We start from the raw sequence: 23,587 nt of genomic DNA, 5'->3' as shown, positions 1-23,587 counted from the left end.
CAACCCTGACAATTCTGTGATTTCAAAAGACAAAAACCACCAGCTTCCTTCCTAAAGGTGTTTTGTTGTTTTTAAAACTGAGTACATTAATAAACAAGCAGACAGTGCAGATTCTTTGATTTATTTATTTTTTAATAATGTGCAATTAATATATTGGTAATCTTTAACTAAGAACTACAATGTAAAATATGCAGACTTTCCCTTCTTATTTAATTGGTACACAATACACTCCCAAAGTGACACCTGCTACCTTTTAAGTATCTAAAATATTTGTCATTTGGCTACCTGGCATGAAATTCCATTTTCTTAGAGGGGGGAAGAAACCCAAACCACTGAAGGAATTACTCTGATCTGCTCCATTTTGTTAGAAACAGATGGCCTGCAGAAAAATAACTTGACCAAAATTCATGACTATGAAGAGCTTCATCAAATATGCCATCAAATAGTAGAAATCTGTTAGACAGTTTTCAGGTATAAATACTGTGAGATCTGCAGCTGAACAGATTTCATTGCAGTGTAGAACTCTCACAGTATTAAGAGGCACCTGAGAACCAGAATTGCAATACTAATGTTTGTGGGTTTTTTTTTTAATTCTCTAAGCATTAATTGAATGTAGGTGCTAAAATAAGAATAGCTGTTGAGCTTATGAAAGGTTAAAATGCAGATAATCTGGATCTTTCAGAATATGCTGCTATTTTCAGAGACTGACTGAAAGACTGAAAAAGCAGAAATAGACATTAATTCAGAAAAAGGTCAGAGTTCTGCTTGTGCACTGAAGTTGTTAATGTAGCTCAGCCTTCTGCAGTTAACCACAGGTAATACTGCACAGTTTAAAATAATCATTATATGATGTATTTTTTTTCTGGAGGAATGCTTATAAGGTGCAAAATAAATACCACAAATTTAGAGAGCTTTCCCTATCCAAAATTTCAAAAAGAATTTATAATGGTTATTTAAACTTAGGAACCCAAGAGGATCGTTGCTGAAAAGAACTGCATCAGGACAAGTAAGACTTAATTGATAATATAAACTGCCAAATAAGACACTTTTCACCTTGGAAGGAAACAGAAAAATGCCAAATTTAATTTTTCCAGTTTCCCCTGGAAATGATGAAATTCACCCTTCCTTCTTATTTTTGCTTACTTAAAAATGCCTAAGTTCCTAGCTGTCCTTACCATTGCAGAAAATTCATTTCTAAACTTGTCAAAGAGTGCTTTGTTTCTGTGACAAATACTCTTGTTGGAACAACAAACACACCTGGTTTTGGAAACAAATTCTAAAGCATGATGCAACTCAGTTGTCTGTGAGTGTTCTCTCTGGTCAGGCTTCACACTCCAGCAGAGTGTAAAGTTGTACTCATACACAGCTGCTCTTAAAAGCATCATTGGAACGCTCCAATTCATAGACTAACATAGAAGAGGAATGTATTAGATGCCCTGGCAAAACCTTTATTGAGATTTTGAAACTGAAATGTAACTGTGTGTAATGCTTGATATAGAATATATTGGAAGTATGATATGTGCCTGGAGATGAAGGGAACCAGCAACTCTCTGCCTGTGATCTGCAAATTCCAGCCATCTCTAATGTTTTAAGCATTCTATATTTAAGTTGCTTGTTTCTTTCTCCTTTCTCTTCACAAAAGCCTAGATGACTTACTAAGATGTGGGGTCACCTTTGCAGCTAATATGGTGGTGGTGGACAAAGAAAGTACAATGAGTGCAGAGGAAGACTACATGGCAGACGCTAAGACCATTGTAAATGTTCAAACACTCTTTAGGTAAGACATTTTGCATTCTATCCATACATCTTGTTAATCATCAAATACTTAATGCCCTTTGTACCCAGAATACATTTTTTTTTTCTTTCTTTGCCTTAAGTTTTCCATTACATGAATTTGCATCTTGCACAGACAAACTTTCTCCTACCCGGCTTAGCAATATACTCAGACTACTGAGGTGTTCTGAAATCTTGGATGAAATTGTCTGCGCCCTAGAACTGGATGATCATTTTAAAAGTCAACTGTCAGGTTTGCAGGAAGGACAAGAAAACTAGTCTTCAAGATTTATGACAAAAGTTGAGGAAAGAAGTTTTTCCTCATTGCTACAGTGCTTCATGTTGATGCTAAAGGCAGTTTGAAAAGCAGATCTTTCAAAAAGGTTAGCAACTCATCACCATGAGGTTAGGAGTAAGTGTTCACATTTTCAATATTTAGTTTTGAACAAAACTTAGGTTTTTAGGCACATGGACACAACATTATACAGGACAACAACATACTAAGGGTGATGGAGGTGTAACAATACCTTCAGTATAGTAACAAGGCTGAAAAGGCAGTGCTATGATAAAGAGGTAAACACACTGAAATACCTTGTTCATTTGTGGACCTCTCTAGATTCAAACCTCACTTTACGTTAAATCTTTTGTTTCAACAAGTATAACGTGAAAATAGTTCTTACTTGCTTTAAAAAAACAAGCCAAACCTTAAAATACCCTCTGTGAAACTTGAGGCTATGCAGTCAAGTATGAAATACCTCCCTGATTTGGAGTTCAAGCCACTATAGTGTTTCCTGTTTATTCTAATAAGACCCATACAAAATTAAGTCTTTTCAGTATTGCTGTCCTTTTCTGTGTCAAGCCTTCCTTCCACACTGGATTGCAGAGATGTGCATAGTAAAAGTCTTTTGATTCTGCCAGAGTTTTAGAAAACTGAGCTCATTTAAAATGCAAATATTTCAATGGAGATGTATTATTGATGCAGCTGAGTGAAAATGCAGTTAAATGTCAGCAAGTTGCTTAAAAGAAGCAAAATCTACTCCTACATAACAAGACAATGCAGTTCTGTCTCTGCCTTTGAATTTGTACCCAATACTGGCACAGGTCTATGGATGTTTCATAGTCACATCTAAATCTAATGTAGAAACCATAACTGAACTTAATTGTGCATCTTTCAAGTCTACTCTTAACCACTTTGTGCTGGGGTATCTCACCAAGGTTTTAACTTACATCACTTAAATTTTCCAGAAGTACATTTTGCCTCTAAATAGAAAATGAAAAAATGAGTTGGAAAAACAAAGCCAAAAAAAACCCAAATCAACCAAAAAAACCCCACCCCAAAACCCTAAACAAAATCCAAAGTACCATAGTTATTATTGTACTTTGTAAAATACTAAAAAGAAAAGAAACATCATAGTAGTGCACTATGTACCTTAAGTATCTAGCTAGAACTTGCTAATCATTCAGTTGTTTTGCACAATGCTTCATCTAGATGGCAGCTTTAACTCACATGTGAGCTATGTATCTAGTTCAGTGGAATTTTAAACCTGCATGGTACCTTTTTTCCCCCCCAGTATCAAAATAAATATCTTCCTTTAAGGCTTAATACCTTTTCAGAAAACGGTAAACTTTCACAAGCAGCATTTTGCAATTTTTTTTTTTCCCCTAGAACACATACAGTAATTTTACTGCATTTTTATATTTCATGAAAGTAAGCTTTGGGAAAAGGATTAAGGTAGTAGCATGTACCTGTACTACAGAACAAACTACATTCATTGCACTAAGGTAAATAGTTTTGTAAATTAACTTCAAAAATGCATTCAAAGGTTGTTTGTTGGGTTGGTTTTTTTCTTAATAATAGCTAATCATATCAGAAACTAATGAAGAAGAATCTGGACATAGTGGAGAATAATAGCACTTAACAAACTTTGAATGGGCTTCAAACTAGAGAAGGGCAGATTTAGATTGGATATCAGGAAGAAGTTCTTTACTGTGAGGGTGGTGGAACAGCTTACCCAGGGAGGTGTTTGGGGCTCCTTCCCTGGAGGTATTCAAGGTGAGGCTTGATGAGGCCCTGGGCAACCTGATCTAGTTGGGGATGTCCCTACGGACTGTGGGGAGGTTGGACTGGATGACCTTTGGAGGTCCACTCCAGCCTGGACCATCTATGATTCTATAAACTGTAGTGTTAAAGAAGAATTTCAAACCACTGGAGCTATGCTAATATATGCAGTTCTCAAAGGTAGCATATCAGTGAAGAAGATTCCACTTAAATCTCACCAAGTGAAATAATTCAGAAGACACAGGCTAATTTAAACCTCACTCCTTTGATTGACTCAGAGCAGCTGACGTCAGTAGGGTTTGTGGACAGGCCTGAAAAAGTAATGTAATTGTGCTGCAATACTGATTGGCCTAGGTTGTATGTTCTGACATCATTCCCTGATTTAAATAAATCCATAATGTTCCCTTGCCAGAAGATCACCTCAGAAGACAGATGCACTGTTTATAACCACAGGGTTATTAACACCTTTAAGGCGAGCAACTGTTCCATACCAATTAAAACTCTGACACAACAATAGCTCATCTGACTTTTTCTAGTTAAAAGGAATACAGAAATGTGACTCAAATGGTTTAATTAGAGGAAAAAAATTTCCCCTAATTCTGCTATAAAGCACTCAGATTTTTACCAATACCAGATTTGAAACTGATTTTCTAATGTAAATTAGTTTTCATGTCTTGGTATTAAACTGAACTGATCTTTAAAGACATCTAGGAATGCCCATTTTTTTCCTCCAAGTTGTCTATATTTTAGACAATACAATTTTAGAGCAATACAATAAAATTTCCAGCCAGCCAAAGCTTCAGTAATTCTTTGGTAGATGATACAGAATTACTGTAGTGGAAATTTATTCTCTTCCCTCAGAACTTCAGCACATTTGTTAAGCTACTTAATAAGTACAAGTTCGTACCTACAAGCGTGATATTGTCAAGATTTTAATTTTTCAATTTTCAGAAGCGCTTCACAGGTTTTTATGATACATAGCATACAAGTGAAGATGTACCACAGTTGCATCTCTAGGGTGTGGTTATCAAAAATGTCATCTATGTACTTAGACTTCAGTTCCCTACAGGCTTAATCTTCGGTAGGACATAAGCAATACTTTACCACTCAGAGCTTGTATCAGTCTGACAGCAAGAGCTGAAGAAGTAGAGAAATCCCTGAGCACGCACAGTGACTTTCAAACTACAGAACACACAAATGGTCATTCACATTCTCACCCAGTTTGCCAAGTCCATTTTTCTGATCTGAGCACATGTAATATTTGGTTATTCATAGGGACATGATAAATACTCACATAAGACTAGCTAGCATTTCTAACCTCATGGGATCATATGTGCAGAACATGTCTGGGGATCACATTATCATTACCAGTCTATACTTCGGCATCAGCAAACCTAGGAAAGTATTGCAATAATAGAGCCTTAACACTTACTGGCAGGTCATTTTTACATACTTTTCCCCACATCTAGGCTCTGCTTGAATTGCTATTTTAGTGCAGTTCCTCCCTGAAAACAAAACCAAACACAAACAAACAAATAATGAAGAAAAAGACTAAATACTTGCAAAAAGGTGCATTGGGTTCCATTTGACACTAATTTAAATAAATCCAGCTTTCAAGAAAACCACTTCAACTTCAGCTATTATACCAGCATTTTATTATGCCAAAACACACCACAGATTTCAGGGACTTCATTAAAAAGCCTGGACGTGAGCAGACACTATAGCATTATGTGAAGCCTTCTATTTGTGAATGGTTATAATTAGAGGTGTAACTGCTGCCTTCTTTTAAAATACAGGTTGTTCTCAAGCCTTAGCATTATCACAGAGCTAACTCACCCAGCCAATATGAGATTCATGCAGTTCAGAGCCAAAGACTGCTATTCTCTTGCTCTCTCCAAATTGGAAAAGGTAAGGAGATTGGCTTCCCCCACCTCTAATTTATGTGCTGCCTTTTCAACACTTTCTAATTTTGTAACAGTGAAATGATTTTATGGTTACAGAGTGAATGTAAAAATGCCCTTCTCCAAATTTTACCCTCATTTAAGCATGGGGCTTGACTTGACTTCTATTACTTTACCATGTAATATTAATCCATCAACCTTCTGGACAGAGGTGGACACACAATTTGCTAAAGGAAAATGGATAATTGAATATTTAGAGCTAATGTGTTTTTTCAAGGGGCTGCCACAGGCAATTAACATGGAAAATGTGTTAATTGACTAAAGCCTTAAAACATCTCTGGTTTTTCTAACAATGCATTTCTTTATTCCAATTCACTTTAAAGGCACTCTAATCACATATTTTGTATACATTTCCATGGATCTGTTGCAGTATTTGCATTATTGTGACAGTCTGAGAACATCAGAGGGTAATCCCTCTGCTGAAGGGCAGTCCCAGCGACCATGATGGCAGCACTGTTTAAATGATAGATAAACCTTTCATATTCTGTACATTCTAGTGCATGTGTTTGAACTTTTAAGCTGCAAAACAGGGAGGCTACATTGAGAGAAGTTTGATTTTCTTGTCCAAAACACAACTGCTAATACCTTAGATAGAGCATACAAAGTAAACCTGAGCATGTGTTTAATTTGATAAATTAAAGGACAAGCCACTTTTTCACAGCTCTTTGTTGGGGAGCTGACCTACCTCCCTCTGCAGTCAACAAAACTTGGAGTACCTACCTTTGTGATCTTTCAGGTCATATTCTAAGTTTATGAGGGTAAGACAAATGATATCCCTGTGCCAGTCTGCAAGGACAGAGAGGTCTTCCACACCAGTGATCTCTTTTTTCTCTTTACTACATCTAGATATTATTGCTTGGTTCTGTCATGTTGCCTCCCATTGTCTTCACCACAGATATCCTACTGTGTCTTAGTAAATCTGAATTCATGCCAAAATCATTGTACTGTATTAGCAAGCTGCTCACAGGCCAGCTCCCAGTTTCTTTACACAGAAACTGGATTCTTCAAAAACTCAGGCTTTCTAGATGAGATAGGCTAAGTATTAGAAGTCAGTCTTTTACTCTGTGGACAATGATGTTTACATTTCCACCATAAGATGTGATTGTTGATCTATGCCTGAAATAGAATGAAGACTTAATCTTATTTAGGTGATATTCTGAGAAGCACAAAGTGAAGAACTGTGAGGAAGCTAAACAAAAGTTGTTACACAGAGGGAGGAGCAGTTTGCAGTAGGAGGCCTGTCTGCATTTGAATTTTGCCACTCCCACAATCCAGCAAAGGCTGGAAGAACCCATGCATTAAAACAAATTCTTTCAACCTGAAAAACAATCAGTACTGAACAAATATGCTACATACCTGCAGAAAGAAACTGTAATTTGAATAAAAGGATTTTACACTTTTGACCTTTTACAAGGTAATATCAATTTGATGTTTTTATTATGGTCCTTCCAAAGCCAGCACTAAAAGTTTTTTTCTGGTTTTTAATTCCTTAACAGAAAGAGCGGGAGAAAGGATCTAACCTGGCATTTATGTTTCGACTGCCCTTCGCTGCTGGCAGGGTCTTCAGCATCAGTATGTTGGATACACTGCTTTATCAGGTATTATGAACAGTCATGTGACTTATCTTAACCCAGACATTGATTGTTACCACCTGTTTTAATGTATTTAATTATTAGATGACCCTGTTTCCTACATGTTAGGCATTACTGTCCATCCTGGGCTGCATCAAAAGATTCACTGCCGGCAGATCCAGAGAGGTGATTCTGCCGTTTTATTCTGCTCTGGTGAGACCTCATTTGGAGTACTGTGTACAGGTCTGGAACCCTCAATATAGGAAGGACAAGGACCTGATGGAGCAGATCCAGAGGAGGGCCAAGAAAATGATCAGGGGGTTGGAGCACCTCTGCTGTGAAGAGAGGCTGAGGGAGCTGGGGATGTTCAGCCTGGAGAAGAGGAGGCTCTGGGGAGATCTAATAGTAGCCTTCCAGTACCTGAGGGGGCCTGCAGGAAGGATGGAGAAAGACTGTTTGCAAAGGCCTGCAGTTACAAGACAAGGGGCAGTGGCTTCAAACTAGAGAAGGATAGATTAAGATTGGATGTTAGGAACAAGGTCTTCACTATGAGTGTGGTGGAACACTGGAACAGATTGCCCAGAGAGGTGATTGAGGCTCTTTCCCTAGAGATATTCAAGGTGAGGCTCAGTGAGGCCCTGGGCAGCCTGATCTAGTTGAGGATGCCCCTGCTGACTGCAGGGAGGTTGGACTGGATGACCTTTGGAGCTCCCTTCTGGCCTGAACCGTTCCGTGATTCTATGATGTCCGTACCAGGAACAATCGAAGGCAGGAGATAATGGAGCAGGTTCCACATCACTCCAAAAATCACTCTGCCTTCACATGAATTCTGTTGCTAAACAACACCATACTGCTTGCCAACCTCCCCACAGTCAAATAAGCAGGATTGTTTTAATAAGGCAAACATAAACTGCAGATTATAGAGAGTAATAAGTGCTTACCTTCTGCAATAAAAAGGCAGTGCCTGCTCCCACAGAGTACTGTCTCTAGCCATGAATATCAACAGAATTACCTTTGTGAGTCATTTATCAGTCATCTGCATTTTCTGATAGAGGCATCAATAACTTCAACTGTCCTGTCCTCTTACTCATGTCAACTAGACTTGCAGGTGGCCAGGCAACATATCTTGAAGTATCTCATTCTGGCCCTCACAAGAAATGTATGAAGTGGTTACAAGAAGACAAGTGGGGGAAGGAAAAGCAGCATTGAACCTTTATGTCCAAGAATCCAGAAGGGAGCTCCTCATGCAAATAAAAGTAATGCCAGTGAGTGAGGCTAATGGAAAGGCAATTGCTTCAGACAGCTGAAGATGTATCAGAAAATAGAGGGTCAGAACAAAGGTAGTAGTTGCTTGTTTCAGGATGGAAGAAGGAGAATAGTGCTCTTGCTTCTCAGCAGTGATCACCTTTCTGCATACCCTGATACATAAGGATGCCCAAGCAGCAGCCTCCAGCACTAGCATTTAAAGACCTTGCTACACAGACTAAGCAGCACCATGGGCCATATAGTTTGCTCTTCTAAGCAGCTGCCTACTTTGCCTGTACCTAGAGATGGCCTGTGAAAGGTTTTGTATTAAGGTGCTAGACATTAATTCAGGGAAATTAGTTTAATTAGTAATTTGGTGCAGGAAAGGTGTTGTTTCAATTCTACTTCCAAATAAATTGCCTGAAGGCAAGCTGAGCAGAAGTAGAAAAAATCCTGGCATTAAACTTTTCTCCAAAAGTCATGGCTATATAAAACAGTTGATATATATGAAGAGGTACCAAAATCAGATAAGCCAACAGATAGGAAGCTGTTCATCAAATTCTAAATGTTTTAGAAATGCATATATTTACTTATAGGATGTACTTTTATTCATGTCTCAGCATATCAACATCACATATGGTTTGATTAAGACACTTCTATAGAAAGATCTGTAATCACCAACTCCTTCCAGCACATAAAGTAACTTCAATATTTTATATCTGCTCCTCAACACAATCAGTCATACTATGACTTGACAGAGTAAAACCACTCATTAAAAAGTGTTTAAAACCTCACATGCTTATTCAGATTCAACCCATTTTTTATTTGAACTCCTAACTGCTCGAGTGAACTGTCATTTTTTCTAGAATTATCTTTCTTATTCCAAATTGCAAATACTGTGACAGCAAGTTCTCTCTGTTCTTTTGCATGGTCCCATCTTTTTCTGTATGACATCTTCTGCACACAAGAAACAGAATAAATGATATGGGAAACAGCGGGGTTCATCAAGTGCTTCCTATTTTAGGCCAAATGAAAAGTCTGACTGCAAAATGAAAACTTGTTCTAGCGAATCCTTGTGAATGCAACTTGGTAATCTAATGGTAATTCCACAGCATAAATGAGGCAGCAAAGATAACAAATAAGTGAAGGATAAAGCCCCCACATTCTTTTCAGGAAAATGCTCATTGGCATTGACCCCATCACAACTGTAGGGTCACCAATCCAAAAATTAAAATAGTTGAATCACAGTGTGTCTAATTAAATCTGCCTAGCTTCTGAGTTCAGATGCTGTAACTCTAAAGGGTTTATATAATATCTTTGTAAAATATTTCTTTATTAAAACCTATTTGCTAGCTCTATATTTACTTTAAGCCAAGTTGTCTTGTTCCTACAATGACTGCTAGCCTGACTTTAGAGCTGCTCTGCTACCCCTAAGAAGAGATGGCAATAAACAGCCCTACCACAGTCAGCAGAACATGCACGTGACCCCCTGATTCTGGCAGCTCAACTCATATGGAGAAGAAATATGTGTGATTTTAGCTGATACATTGTCTGTTTCTGGACATGGCTACATTTAGTTTTATTTCTAAGTTTTAAACAATCAGCAGAACACTTCTGTTAGCAGAGCAGCAAACCTGACTTAAGATAAGGCAGATCAACCCCTAAAAAAATACATGATGGAGGCAAATGGCTTGTTTCAATTAAGGTAATAGTGCTTAGTGCTCTTCCCCTAGTATCACCCACTACTCTGTCCTGCAGACCCACCTAACATAGAACAGCATTTCATCTGCACAGAAGAGTTCATTATTGTAATTTCACACCTAACAAGTCTAACGCCTTATATCCATTAATTTACGTCTGCATTCATCTATGCTTTCATAGTGCTGTCTTACACCTTGGACTCTGAATCATGTATGCGCATTGCAGGCATATGCAGAACTAAATGAAAACAATTATTTGGTGTAAATAGATCCAGCACAAAGAAAGGGATAGCTATTTCTGCAGTGATTAATGTGCCTAAAAGATGAAGAGACTGGTTGTAAGCACAGATGTACAGTTTCTTTGAAATTCACACGTGGTGCTAATGGTTACCTGTTCATCTGTTCATTAAAGCTTTTCTCTTTGTTTTCTGTCTCTCCTGTTAAAACTCTTGCAGTCATTTGTGAAAGATTATATGATTTCCATCACAAGACTTCTGCTGGGACTTGATACTACACCAGGATCTGGGTTTCTTTGTTCTGTAAGTTATGACAAAAAGTTATTACAGAATAGCAGAGAAGATTTTGTACTGTCCAAGAGACACCTCTACTTTCTCTGTAGGGCATTTCCTTTTGTGAGAGTCCAAAAAAGGCCATCTGTTTCCTTTTTCATCAGGGGAGAAGACAAGAAAATCAGATAGAAAACATACCTGGGTTTAGTTACTTCTGCAGTAAAAAACTCCACTCTGTAAAGCACAAAGAAAATTAGGAAAGATAGAAAAAGAAGGGGAAAGTGTGTTTTTTATGAAATAGCAGTGGTAGTTCAGCAGTCAGTTTTTAAAATTAAGTATATAAAAAACCTAGGAAACACTATCTGTATTGTATGACCTGGCTAGCAGTTAATACACAAGGCTAATTCACAACACTCATTTCCACCACAGGCCATAAAGGGCAGAACTGGATTTTGCACGAAGATGCAATGTAACAAATGACTTCAGGCATCAAAGCTCAAAAGGCATCTTATGTCTGTCAGTACTCCCAATGCAGAGTTTGGTTTTTTATATCTACTTTTTATATGTGTATACACACACACACAAAACCATAAACATTTCTTTTTTATCAAAAATAAATCCCAGCTTTCTCTTTTCTCTCATGCTTAGTGTATTACTTTCCCCTCACTCCTTTGTCCCCAGATATTCAGCCTACAGCCTAGTAAACAGTTATCTGTCTGCATTCAAAATATTTGCTTGTTCTTCCATCTGTTCGTCAGCAGTTCCTTACTACTGCCAATAGTGTGTTCATTTTTTTATATTTTAGTCAGATGTGGACACTGGATGAAGGATGCCATATACATTTTTAAGTAATTTGAAAATAGTCATTTCATAAGACTGAGCCCTTTGCACTGCAGTATCTCCCAAAGAGGGTGAGAACAAAAGAAACAGTGTCTGCAAATTCAGTGGAAGTTCCAGATCTGTTGTGGAGCAAAGCTGCAGATACTACAATATGATCATTAGCAGCTAGAGTTCAGTTGTAAAAGAATTGCAAGAGCAGTGTTAGTAAACAAGTGATAAGCCCTCAAGAGTTAAAAGTCCTCCTTCCTATTATTATTTGTTCAGATGAAAATCACAGAAGAGGATCTATGGATTAGGACATATGCCAGACTATATCAGAAACTTTGTTCTTCTACAGGAGACATTCCAATTGGAGTCTACAGGACAGAATCCCAAAAGCTTACCACATCAGAGGTATGTCAGTTGACTATACTTTTCTTTGATCTGATTGGAGACTGTACAACATTCTTCCCATTCAGAAGAACGGGAACCAGTTACTTAAGATTGCCATATCTGCCAATGCAGGGAATTCCAGTAACCCCCAAAGGTGTCCCTCTCTTGACATTTAACTTAGGGCTTACAGTCAGCCCCAGACTTACTCTACATACTGACTTTCATTCCTGTGTTCATCTACAGAGAACTGAGTGATGGAAAACAAGGGGGAGCTCAGGCACAGAGAGGACAGGCTAGGGTACAGATAGCTGTAGTCTGAACCTGCATGTGGTGACTAATGGTGGTATCCATTGCAAGCTGTATTGTCATGTCCTGTATCATGTGTCACAAGAATGTCAACATTACCTGTCAAGACAGGTGGCATTTCAGTGTCCATGTAAATTTCTAACTAGGGATGAGCAACAATACATTAAATGCCATTAAAAGTACTGTGGGATTTCTCTAAATTTAGCTGCCTAGCAGTGGTGATTTTTTGTATATATGTATTTATGTGCCTGCCATATAGATGTGTACATTTCTCACTATGTTATGTAAAACATTACAAAAATACTTTCTCCTGACTATTTAACATACTTTGTTTTACTTGGACAGCTTTTATTTCCATCATGGATAAGGCATTTATAGATGTGACCATTGACACTGCCATTTCATTAAACCATGGCTCAAATACAGCTCTAAAATACAACAGTGAACAGCCTTTTTCTTTCTTCTGAAATACTCACAGAGTTTACTGATTTCCAAGACAGACAATTTGTATTTTCTCTTCCATATTTTGGGAAACTGTTACAAGGCATTAAGCCATGTAAATGCCTAACTGCAAGATTTGCCTTGGAGGAAGTATAAACATTTGGTGAAAATTAATTTAAAAATAAAGTTGCAAAAAGCTCTCACGAAGTTCACTAGTGCCTTTCTTTGAGGACCTCTGATGCTTCTACAGGTGGCTTTTACAGCTCAGCCAATGGACTGTGCCACTGCAGTCATGTTCTTCTCATGAATGATGAGCCTCTAACTGCAATTTGAAACCTTGTGTATATCAATTTGGCTTTAAACAGGCATGCAAACTTACTTGGTATTGCACACTCCTGGGAGCTGTCAGTTAAGGGTTGGTGAGTCACAAGAACGAAATATGCCAATATTAATATCTCCATATGTATGATTTCTCCTTTGACACCTACTATGCAGATAAGAAGCCCTCCCTTCCCTCTGGCAGACAAAATGTAATTTCTTTAAAAAGAAATCAAGTTTCCAGTGTTTCAATTACTATACAACCAGCAAACCTAGCCTGCCCTCAAAGAGACCTGCACCTATGCCTCCAATTATATCTATTTCATTTAAAAAAACCCTAACAACCCAGTGAGCAATTGTGTCTTCTCTAATGCCTGTGTATCGTTTCCTGTGGTTCCTGCTAAGTCCATGTTTGTTTCTTCACATTCACATCTGTTTACATTGTGTTTTTTGTTTTCTTTTTCCCCTTCCTTTATCAGTCAGGAGAAATGGCTTCACAAGTAAGTATTGGCTTATTGTCTGCCTGTTTCTGAGTGTCATGGTTTAAGACTGGCATGCAGGAAGTACTACAGCTGCTCATTCAATTCCTCCCAGTGGGATGTGGAGACAATCAGAAGGGTAAAAGTGAGAGAATGGTTGGGTGGGGGGTTTTTGAGATATTTTGAGATAATGACAGTTTAATCCATACAAGAAATGGAATTATGCAGTGGATCATCCTTGAGTGAATAAAGCTTAAAGAACATTACTCTGGACACAAGCATCTTATTACTAATCTGAAAGCTGACAGACTGGGGACTTTAAAGAAAAGCCCAGTGGCATTTGGTCTCTATTGGGCTTGTCCCTATTTAATTCTGAAGATAAGAAGTCGTATTTACAGTATGGTAAAAGCCTGGATGCTAAGGACCATAAATGCTAGTAGATAAAAATCTCCAATTTCATCATAAAAGGAATATATACCTGTACTTAACAATATGTCAGACAGCTGTTGGAGAACAAAAGCGTTCTTAGAACACCAGAAGCAGTTAAGGCCTATTGGTACACAGAACACTAGTTATTGTGACATAAAAGCTACAGTTAGATAACAATAAGGCATTGCTTCAGAATGGAACAGATGAATCTTCACATTAAAACCATTTCCTATTTCACACACGGCTCAGGGAGCAGCAAGGCAAAGGAACAAAGATCCAAGAAACTAACTGATGTTTAGTATTCTGCTGCTGCCATTCACATCCACACTGACCATCTCAAACATGAGCACTGGTGACTTAAGTAAATATTTAACTTTTTTACCTTCAACTCACCTGTCCCACTGTTTCAAAAGTTCAATCTAAGGATTTACAGAATCACAAGACTTGTTCTTTTACATAGTCTCTCCCAATTGGTTCAAAACTTGTGACTTACCCTGCTGTAATAATTAGGATGAGTGGTCTCTACCTTTCCAATACTACTGCCAGCAAGTCCAGATGGCTGATTCATGAAGACTTGGACTAGGAAAGCTACCAGTGTAGACAGGGTGAAACATAAAAGCTGAGATGATCTTCCCAGATTTGTTCACACCAAATCCTATGAATCAGTAGCATCTTATCATATGGACTATAGTTTGTCTACAATAATCAAACAGCAACAGCATAGTCAAAGAGCATTCATATACACAGGGATTCAGGGTTCTTTCTTATGCCTGACCCAAAACATCAGCTGAGGCATCAAAAAACTTCAAAAATCACATGAATTTAAAAGAAAATTCTCCCTTCCTATTGCAGGCTAAGCTGAAGAGCCTCAGTGAGTTACTGAGTCTTTGCATGAAGCTTGTTGCAAGATCCTAGCCTAGAATATTTTAAAACGTGATTTTACTTGAAGTACTGCAACTTAAGCATATTTAGTGTTCATTTATTGGTATTTGAGACACAGGTAACACATTCCACTTGTGATCTTAATAGAGTACTCAAAATGGTGCAGCCAAACTTGGAATATTAGTTAATGAATACGCAACATACATCTGAAAAACAGTTACAGAACTTGAATTTCTCAAATTATGCACACTTGGAAGAAAGTGAAGAAGTCCTTACAAATAGATTCTTAGATTCAGGAAAGGCAGTATCAGAAGGCTAGAGCTGATTTCAGAATCAAAATAGAATCAGGCAGTAAATAGCAATTAACTGCTTTTTCACTTGAAAACTATGAAATGAGGTTTTTCCATAGCAAGTCAAAGCCTAGTAAAGGGTGCCCAGCTGAGGGATACTTGCTAAGGGCCAACAGCTGAATATCCTTAACTCCACTGCAACCAATCCTCACCTTCAGCTGCGCTGCTGAAAACACCTACAGCTACTTCTGTTTTTAAAGCCCCTAATCTTTCTTGTGGTTTTTCTTTCAAGTCTCAAATCTCTATCAGTGTGGAAGAATGGGAAGACACTAAAGACACCAAAGAGCAGACGAGTTACCGTAGCAATCACCGCAACTCAACATCTAGCGATCAGTCCGATCACCCCTTGCTGCGGAGAAAGAGCATGCAGTGGGCCCGGCGCCTCAGCAGGAGGGTACCAAGGCACTCTGGGAAAACAGCTGAGAAGATAAGCCAGCAGCGAATGAACCTTTACAGGAGATCAGAAAGACAGGAGCTGGCTGAACTTGTGAAAAACAGAATGAAGCACCTGGGCCTTTCTCCAGCAGGATATGGTATAGTTACAATGATGCGTATGAAATAAATCAATAGGCATAAACTGCATGACGGATTCATAGAAATATAGCATGGTTTGGATTGGAAGGGACCTTAAAAATAAACTAGTTTTAATCCTCCCTGACATAGGTCCCCCTAGGGAAACTTTCCAATAGACCACTTCCAAGGAGGGGGCATCCACAACCTTCCTATTATCCAATCTAAATGTATCCTCTTCCAGCTCAAAGGCCTTCCCCCTCATTCTGTCATGGATTCAAACTCCATGAAGTTCAACATGGTCAAGCACAAGGTCCGGCGTAGGGGTGAGGGCAATCCTGAGCACAAATCCATGCTGGCAGATGAGTGAATTTGGAGCAGTCCTGTGGAGGATACAGGTGAATGAAAAACAGTATGTGAACCAGGAGTGTGCACTTGCAGTCCAGAAAGCAAATCACGTCCTGGGCTACATCAAAAGAAGCATGGCCAGCAGGTGGAGGGAAATGATTCTGCCAACCTGCTCTACTCTGGTGAGATCCCATCAGGACTACTGTGTCCAGCTCTGGGGCCATCAGCATAGGAGAGACATGGACCTGCCCAAGGAGGGCCACAAATATGATCAGTGGGCTGGAGCACCTTCCCTATGAGAACAGAGTGAGAGATCTGGAATTATTCAGCCTAGAGGAAAGAAGGCTGTAGGAAAACCTCCTTGTTGCAGCCTTTTGGTACTCAGAGGGGGCCTCCAGGCAAGGTGGGGAGGGACTCCTCTTTCTCAGGGAGTGTAGTGACAGGATGAGAGGTAATGGTTTTGAAGTGAGGGAAGGTAGATTTAGATTAGATCTTAGGAAGAAATTCTTTACTGTGAGAGTGGAGAGGCACTGGAACAGGCTGCCCAGAGAAGTTGTGGATGTCCCCTCCCTGGAAATGTGCAAGGCCAGGCTGACCTAGTGGAAGGTGTCCCACGGCAAGGAGGGTTGGAACTGAATGATATTTAAGATTCATTTTATAAAATCACATTAAAATTGGGTTGCATTCAGAATTACTGTTACTGAAAGATACAAAAGAACTGGTTTAGAACATTTAGAAAATGATAAGATACTTTGAGAGCTGATAACTCAAAACATACTATGTCAGATCTTTTCAACTGTACTGGAATTGGAACTAAGTTGCTAAACTTACTTGAAGTGACTTTATCACCTGACACTTGTTGATCTTTTCTCAAATTACTTTGTCAGAAATCATACTTTTCATGAGTTGCTTGTAAATATAATTAATTTGGTATGCTGCTTTTTTTTTTTTGTCCTCTAGATGAAATGAATGATCATCAGAATACCCTTTCTTACATCTTGATCAACCCTTCTCCAGACACAAGATTAGAGCTGAATGATATAGTGTAAGTTCAAGCACAAAACAAACAAACAAAAATGGTCTGCAAAATTACTTGTTTGCAATTTCTGCCTGATGGAGCTTAAAGGACAATGAATGATCTCACTGTCTTTATTGAACAATTAAAACAAAAGCACTTATATTTCAAGTAATATTTTCAGACTTCACCTTAATAACTCCATATTTCTATCTAGCCTATGTGCCTTAAGAAGTGGGCATTCAATAGCAGCACTTCGGTTTTATAGCCAGGAGATTTTTGTCCCAAAACATTTAATATCTTGAGCCATGATGTACTTTCAAATGGAGCTGGCAGTAACACTCTTTGTTCTCTTTCATTCCAGGATTAGTACAATACATTTTCTTGCTGTCACTCGTCCTTTTCTTATTAAAAAAAGTCAACAACCCTTCCCCCCAGCAACACCACCACAACCAACCACAAAACAAGAACAAAAACCCAACCAAAATAACAAATCTCAAAACTTCACTAGTGGCTATTTGTTCCTTTGTGTTTGGTTGGTTGTTTTTGGTTTTTTTCCTGGAGATTAACACTCTCCCTATTAGCTCTGAGGCTGGTGTTGACAGTGCCTTGTAAAACATCCAATTCAGAGTTGCAGTTTCAGTTCCAAGAGCTGAAACTGGGAGTTCCAAATTTCAGCAGTCTGCAGTAAGATCCAAAGAGCACACATAAGAATTTCCTGTGCAGTAGTGCTCTAGCCATGCCTAAGGGAAGAATATGACCACTGAGATTTGGTAGCTGTGCTATCAGGGCAGTTATTTATTTGTTATTTATCATATTATCATCTTTATTGTTACTATTATTATGTTGTTTATCATATTTCTGAGCTGCCTAAAATTTTATCAATGTTTATCATTATGAAAGTCTTGTTCAATTTTACTCAAGAGATACTGTGATCTACTTGCTACAGAATTAATCCTGATGTAGTACTTGTGAATTACATATTTCAGGTACAAGACTTTTGTTTAGTTACTCTAAAAAGAAACACAAACACCTAAATTTTACTATTAAAAAAAAAAAAAATCAAGCAAGAAAAGATTTTTCATGTGTTTAAACAAACTTCATTTGGATTTGATGAACAGAGCAGACTCTGGATTTACTAGAAATTCTTAAAAGTTCATCTCCAGGCGAAGAATGTCAACATCAACCTTTTTATTTATTGAGCACAGTGACAAGAATTATCCACTGTGTTCTCACAAAATTCCTCAGATCTTTTCAACATTACAACTGTATGTACTTATTTTATCTTTAACTCACATTAAGTCTTTTTAATAAGAGTTATAATTTCTTTTTATAGATACTTGATCCGACCTGATCCTTTGGCTTATGTTCCAAATACAGCACCCAGCCAAAAAGACAGCTTCTGCAGTACAGTGGGGCAAGACACCAGGGAGGAAACACAGCTTTGATATGCAACTCATCACAAAATTAAGGGAGTTTTATACATGTTGGTTGTTTCCATTGGCCATTTTGACAACTGAGTGGTGAATTTTATTCAGATTTTAGAAAAAAATGACAGTGGGTAAGTGACTGAAATGTGGTGTCTAGAAACTGATTTAAGGGATTTGCAGGCTTGTGGCCTGTTCAATATGATAGTTGAACTTTGTCAGCTTAAGAGAATTCTGACACCTCCTACTATTTAACCAATATGAACAAATTATTTTAAAAGTGACAGATTCCATCATGTGTTTTGCTTAGGTGTTTCTAAGCATATTTATCAAGGTGACAGCATGTCAGTGACTAAGCTTCTACCCTATGTCAGGAAAGATTAGCTGACTCCCATAGAGAGACCATCATTTGGAGTAGGGAAGATATGAATACCTAAAGCCTCCAACATGGCCTTGTGTGTCAAGAATACAGATTTTGAAAACATTTTCAATCTCAGCCTGTCATCCATTTAGATCACAGCAGGCTGGTTTGAGTCCCATTTAACCTCCGGGACTTGAGTGTCAGTTCTCTGGGTTTACACAGATCAAGTTTAATGGCACAGCCTAGTCACACTGTAACAGTTGAGATGGGAGGCATATGCACTGAAAAATTGGCTCAGGAAGCCACCTGGAGGAAAACCCTCCTCATCTCACACAGGCAACTCTCCATGTTTGCAAAAAGTGAGAAGATGCTACCTGTATGAAGCTGCAAACAGCGGTAGCTCCGGTGAAAGAAACCTGAGTAGACAGATACAAAAGTGAGGGCACCCCTCCAGGGACCAAGTCACACCACATATCCTTCCCATTGCCAGGAATATGCCAGAACTGCAATTGCCCAAAGTATGTACATGCCCAGTCACGCAGATTACTCAGATGTGATGTCTTCACATTAAATTACCTATCAACACTGAAAAGTAAAGCAATTAATAATCTATTCCATAAAACGAATGCAACACCATGTTAGGTGCAAAGGCGCCATGGATTTGAAGACCCTGTTTTAGCATTAAGGCATTTGCTCACGTATGACACATCTGAAGTTGCTACAGAATCTCCAGTCTACACGGACAAAAAGGCCACAATTGGTTCAGCTTCCTACAGAATTAAGCATGCCTTTACCTGATCTTTCAAAATTACCTTCTAGCTTTGCTATCTGTCACAGAGGGAAGAGCCTGCTTAAGGTAGAAACTCTGCTGTTATAATTACCCATATAGGACTGGTACAAGAAATTTGGCAGGTGGTCTACAAAGCAAAAACAATTTTGAGTTTCATGATGTCCTCTATGTACAAAAATTCAGTCAAAACTGTTCATATTCTCTTCTATATTATTTGGTCACATTCATGTTAGGAAGGAGAGCAAATCTGCTATTATTCCCTCCTTTCCTTTTAATTCTTCCAGAGGCTAATTAATCTGTTCTACATTGTGTATTAGAAATCCTAAACCCACAATTACACACACAAAAAAGGCTACAGAGGTCTGGAGTAGACTAAACCCATCAGAAGGCCAAGAGTATCAGTTCTAAGAGGAAAAAGATTAACTGGAAAGAAAGGTATCTCAGCAGTGTTTTTCTAGTGACATTAAAGTACCATCAGGGATCAGAAGGGTTTCAATGATTCTGCATGGAGTCCATTTATTGTTCAGTATTTTTCCACACGCAGTATTCATTTCTCAAATTACTCACAGACAAAGACAAAGTATTGGAGGGGGATGGGGGAAATGAAAGAAACAACTGAAACAGTTGTGCAGGCTGAAGTCTACAGGCATTTCAATAAAAGAGAAGAATGTGTGTAGTACAGGATCTCAGCCAAGACCTGTCACAGAAGTTGTGCCAGAAGAGACTGCGTGTGCAGTGTGAATAACTTGCTATTTTTAATGCTTTCAGTGAGAAGACTGCAGTCCAGTTGAATAATTTTTTTAAAAATACAAGTACCTTACAAATGTTCACTCCAGAATCTAGGAGGATCCTTTGTTTCATACCACGGCCCTTTCTGACAGTCTCAAGTAGGCAGACAGGATGCCAGAAGCATGCCTACTCCTCAGATGGCAAGCCAGACGCTGCTTTTAGTGCAGGGCACACGCTACTCAAAGGCATTCCCTGTACATTGCCTGTTGTACCCACCATATATTTAAGGACTCTATGCCACGAGGATCTAAATCTAGGGCTTAATGCCTCACACTTAACAACCTATAAAGTAGTAGAAACAAGCAGTCAGGTGTAGCCATGTTTCCAGCCAACTCAGCAGAATTGCTGCTCGGCTAGAGTTGAATAGTAATATCTAGCTTGACCTGATATTTCTCCAGGCTTAATGAATTTCTAATTGCTCATTAGCCCCAGAAGATTTGCTAAAGCAAACACAAAGACAGCTGGAAACTCTTGCAGTTTCTAAATGTGGTGACACGAGAATGGAATGCAATCTTTCAGAACAAATATTTGGTTCTCCTCAAAACCTTAAGGCAAGATAAGCAAGGTAATAAAAACTAACAAAAGCTTCTTATGAAGCAGAAGTTCTAATAACCCATGAATAATCACAGAGTGCACTTGGTTGGAAGGGACCTCTAAAGGTCATTTAGTCTGATACCCCTGCAGTAAGCAGGGACATCCAACCAGATCAGGTTAACATACCACAAAGATGAGTTACTCAAAATATACTACCTTTCATGTTGAAAGCAGAAGTGCTCTGCTTCCTCTAGAACAGCTTCACAAGCAGCCCCCATTCTAGTGGGATTTAGACCTTTCAAGAATCACCCCTGCATTAACTGTGAACGAGACAGTGCATACATTCGGAGGCTTGATGGGGTGCTTGGTGCCATGGTTTAGTTGTTTAGGTGGGTTGGATTAGTTGATGGGTTGGACACAATGATCCTGAAGGTCTCTTCCAACCTGGTTTGTTCTATTCTATTCTACATCCCTGCAGTGACCAGGGAGGCGAGTCTTGAACAGTCATCCTACATGCAATCTTACGTCCACACACTTCCTTCTCAGAAACAATACTAATCTAGTTAGACACCAGATTAAGGAACAGTAATCTCTGGGGAGATTGCTGGGGGAGGGATGATGAAGTTCTACATCAGCGGGTCCAAATGACTGTTGAAGAGAAGAGTTGATAAGAATTATTTCAGTCTGTACTTCACTGCATTTTTTTTTCCTCCTGATTTCTACCAATAACTCAAAGATGTCCATCTTGCCCAACACTACCGTAACAAGTGCCAAGCAATCTGGTATCCAAAGTCACAATCCCACTGAAGAAAGTACTAGGACATAGTAATTACTTCATTCTCACAAGGGAGTTTTCCAGGAAAATGTGATCTGCCTATGGAAATGTGTCTTCTAGTCTGCAATAGCAAGTCACAAAAAGCAAGTTGATGGAATGCAGTGTGTTTCCTTAACCAGCTCCAGAACCTGCATTAATTCACAAGCAGAAGTAAAAAGCATACAGTTTGGGGTTTTAAAACCTGCAGTAGAATGAATTAGTGAAGTTCTGGGGACATTTTGATTTGGCAATTAAAGGAACAGGTATTTCCCAGCATACATGTTTCCCCTCCTACAAACTTCCTACAGCAATTACCATTTAACAACTTTAAAAGTATACAGAAATATATTACTGGATATTTCTTCTATGTCTTTGTTTACCAGTGCACCAGTCAAATGCTAAAGAACAAATAGATCTCAGGCTTCAGTAGTGGAGGAAAACTGAAATGACACGAGGAGAACCCAAAGTAACACAATTCTCTAGTTTCTAGGCAGCTAGGGCTGGCAGTGATTGTTCTGCAATTTTGGGGCACTGATGCATGAGGTTTTTGCTGCATTGAATTCCACTTGATATTTGAGGGCAATCAGTCACTACAACCTGGAAATGAATGAGTATTTAAAAAAAAAGGCACTGTGTAGTGGCATCAAGTTGTACAAGGTTATATATAAAAAATAATACTTTTTGAAGGCAATGATCTAAATGCAGAATTTATAAAATAAAGCAATCTGTATAAAACATTGTTGTGTATTCTTGATACTGTATGAGAGACAGCCACTTGGAAACAGACATAGACTGGATAAATGTCTAAAGATGTTTTCAGCCACTGTTCCTTGTGCTTGATGTAGAAGATACATTTTGTATTCAGAGGCTGCAGAACAGGGCCCCACTCGCTGTCCTGGGTGAAGTGTAGCTGTCCCTGTTACGTGGCCATTTTGGCAACAGAGCTGCCTCAGGACCAGCACCAGCATGCTTGAGCTGAGAGATCTCTATTTTGGTTGCTTTTTGGGGCTTTTTGGGGTGGAAGGAGCTCAGCAGACAGCGAGGACTGGTAGGGTTGTCCTCTTGCATGCCAGCTCGGGATTGTGATGTCAGACGCGGGAAATTTGAACGCGGCTGGGCTGAGCCACGCGACCTCATGTTGGCAAGAGAGCTGCCTTCGGGCCGGACTGCAGCTAGTGGCATGTGCTGGGTCAGCCGACTGCGCAGAAACCTCTGTGGTAGCTTGGACAAAATGTAATAGTAAGGTGGAATATATATATAAACAGTAGAAACCCTAAACTTAATCTTGCCTGCCTGAAGGGATCCAGCCATGGCAACGACTTGACCAAAGGCTACTAGAAAAACTAGGTATCCAGACAGAGCCCATGCACAAGCACACAGGTGTCCAGGCTGCCAGCTGCAGAGAGTGCTGGAGCCTGGCACTTGGAATGGAGGGTGATGGAGACAACACCTGTGTGAGGTGTGACCAAGTGAATTATCTTCTCAGTCTGGTGACCGAGCTAAAGGATGAAATATCAAGGTTCAGGGCTATAAGGGAATGTGAAAAGAAGTTAGATATGTGGGAGCAGGCTCTACAGACCTCCCCTGTTGAGGGAGACAACCCTGGAAAAAGGTGGGGAGGGGTACAGGCCCCTGTTAGGAGAAGCATGGGGAATCCATCCTGGCCCTCTTCGCCTCCCCTGTTGTCCTTGCACAGTAAGTATGAGGCCCTGCAGGTTGAGAGCAATGTGGATGAGAAGGCAGAAGAGGAACCATCGGAGGGGA

General features: G+C 39.1%; 1 protein-coding gene across 1 annotated transcript in view; it reads left to right on the top strand.

Moving 5' to 3' along the window:
• KCNT2 (potassium sodium-activated channel subfamily T member 2) overlaps positions 1-22,642 on the top strand; it is a 131,545-nt gene extending 108,903 nt beyond the window's left edge. The window contains exons 23-30 of the mRNA XM_068140886.1: positions 1,643-1,777; positions 5,629-5,740; positions 7,290-7,391; positions 10,765-10,848; positions 11,923-12,051; positions 15,468-15,768; positions 17,054-17,138; positions 18,445-22,642. Coding sequence (XP_067996987.1) covers positions 1,643-1,777; positions 5,629-5,740; positions 7,290-7,391; positions 10,765-10,848; positions 11,923-12,051; positions 15,468-15,768; positions 17,054-17,138; positions 18,445-18,556 — 1,060 coding nt within the window. The 3' untranslated portion in view covers positions 18,557-22,642. The remainder of the gene's footprint in view (positions 1-1,642; positions 1,778-5,628; positions 5,741-7,289; positions 7,392-10,764; positions 10,849-11,922; positions 12,052-15,467; positions 15,769-17,053; positions 17,139-18,444) is intronic.
• Positions 22,643-23,587: the final 945 nt, after the last annotated feature.

The sequence above is a fragment of the Melanerpes formicivorus genome, unplaced genomic scaffold (genome assembly GCF_026170545.1).
Source record: "Melanerpes formicivorus ecotype bairdi unplaced genomic scaffold, bMelFor1.0.p_v2 SCAF_7, whole genome shotgun sequence".
Taxonomy (NCBI): Eukaryota; Metazoa; Chordata; class Aves; order Piciformes; family Picidae; genus Melanerpes; species Melanerpes formicivorus.
Note: the sequence above shows the minus strand (reverse complement) of the source record. Positions and strands in the feature narration are given on the sequence as shown.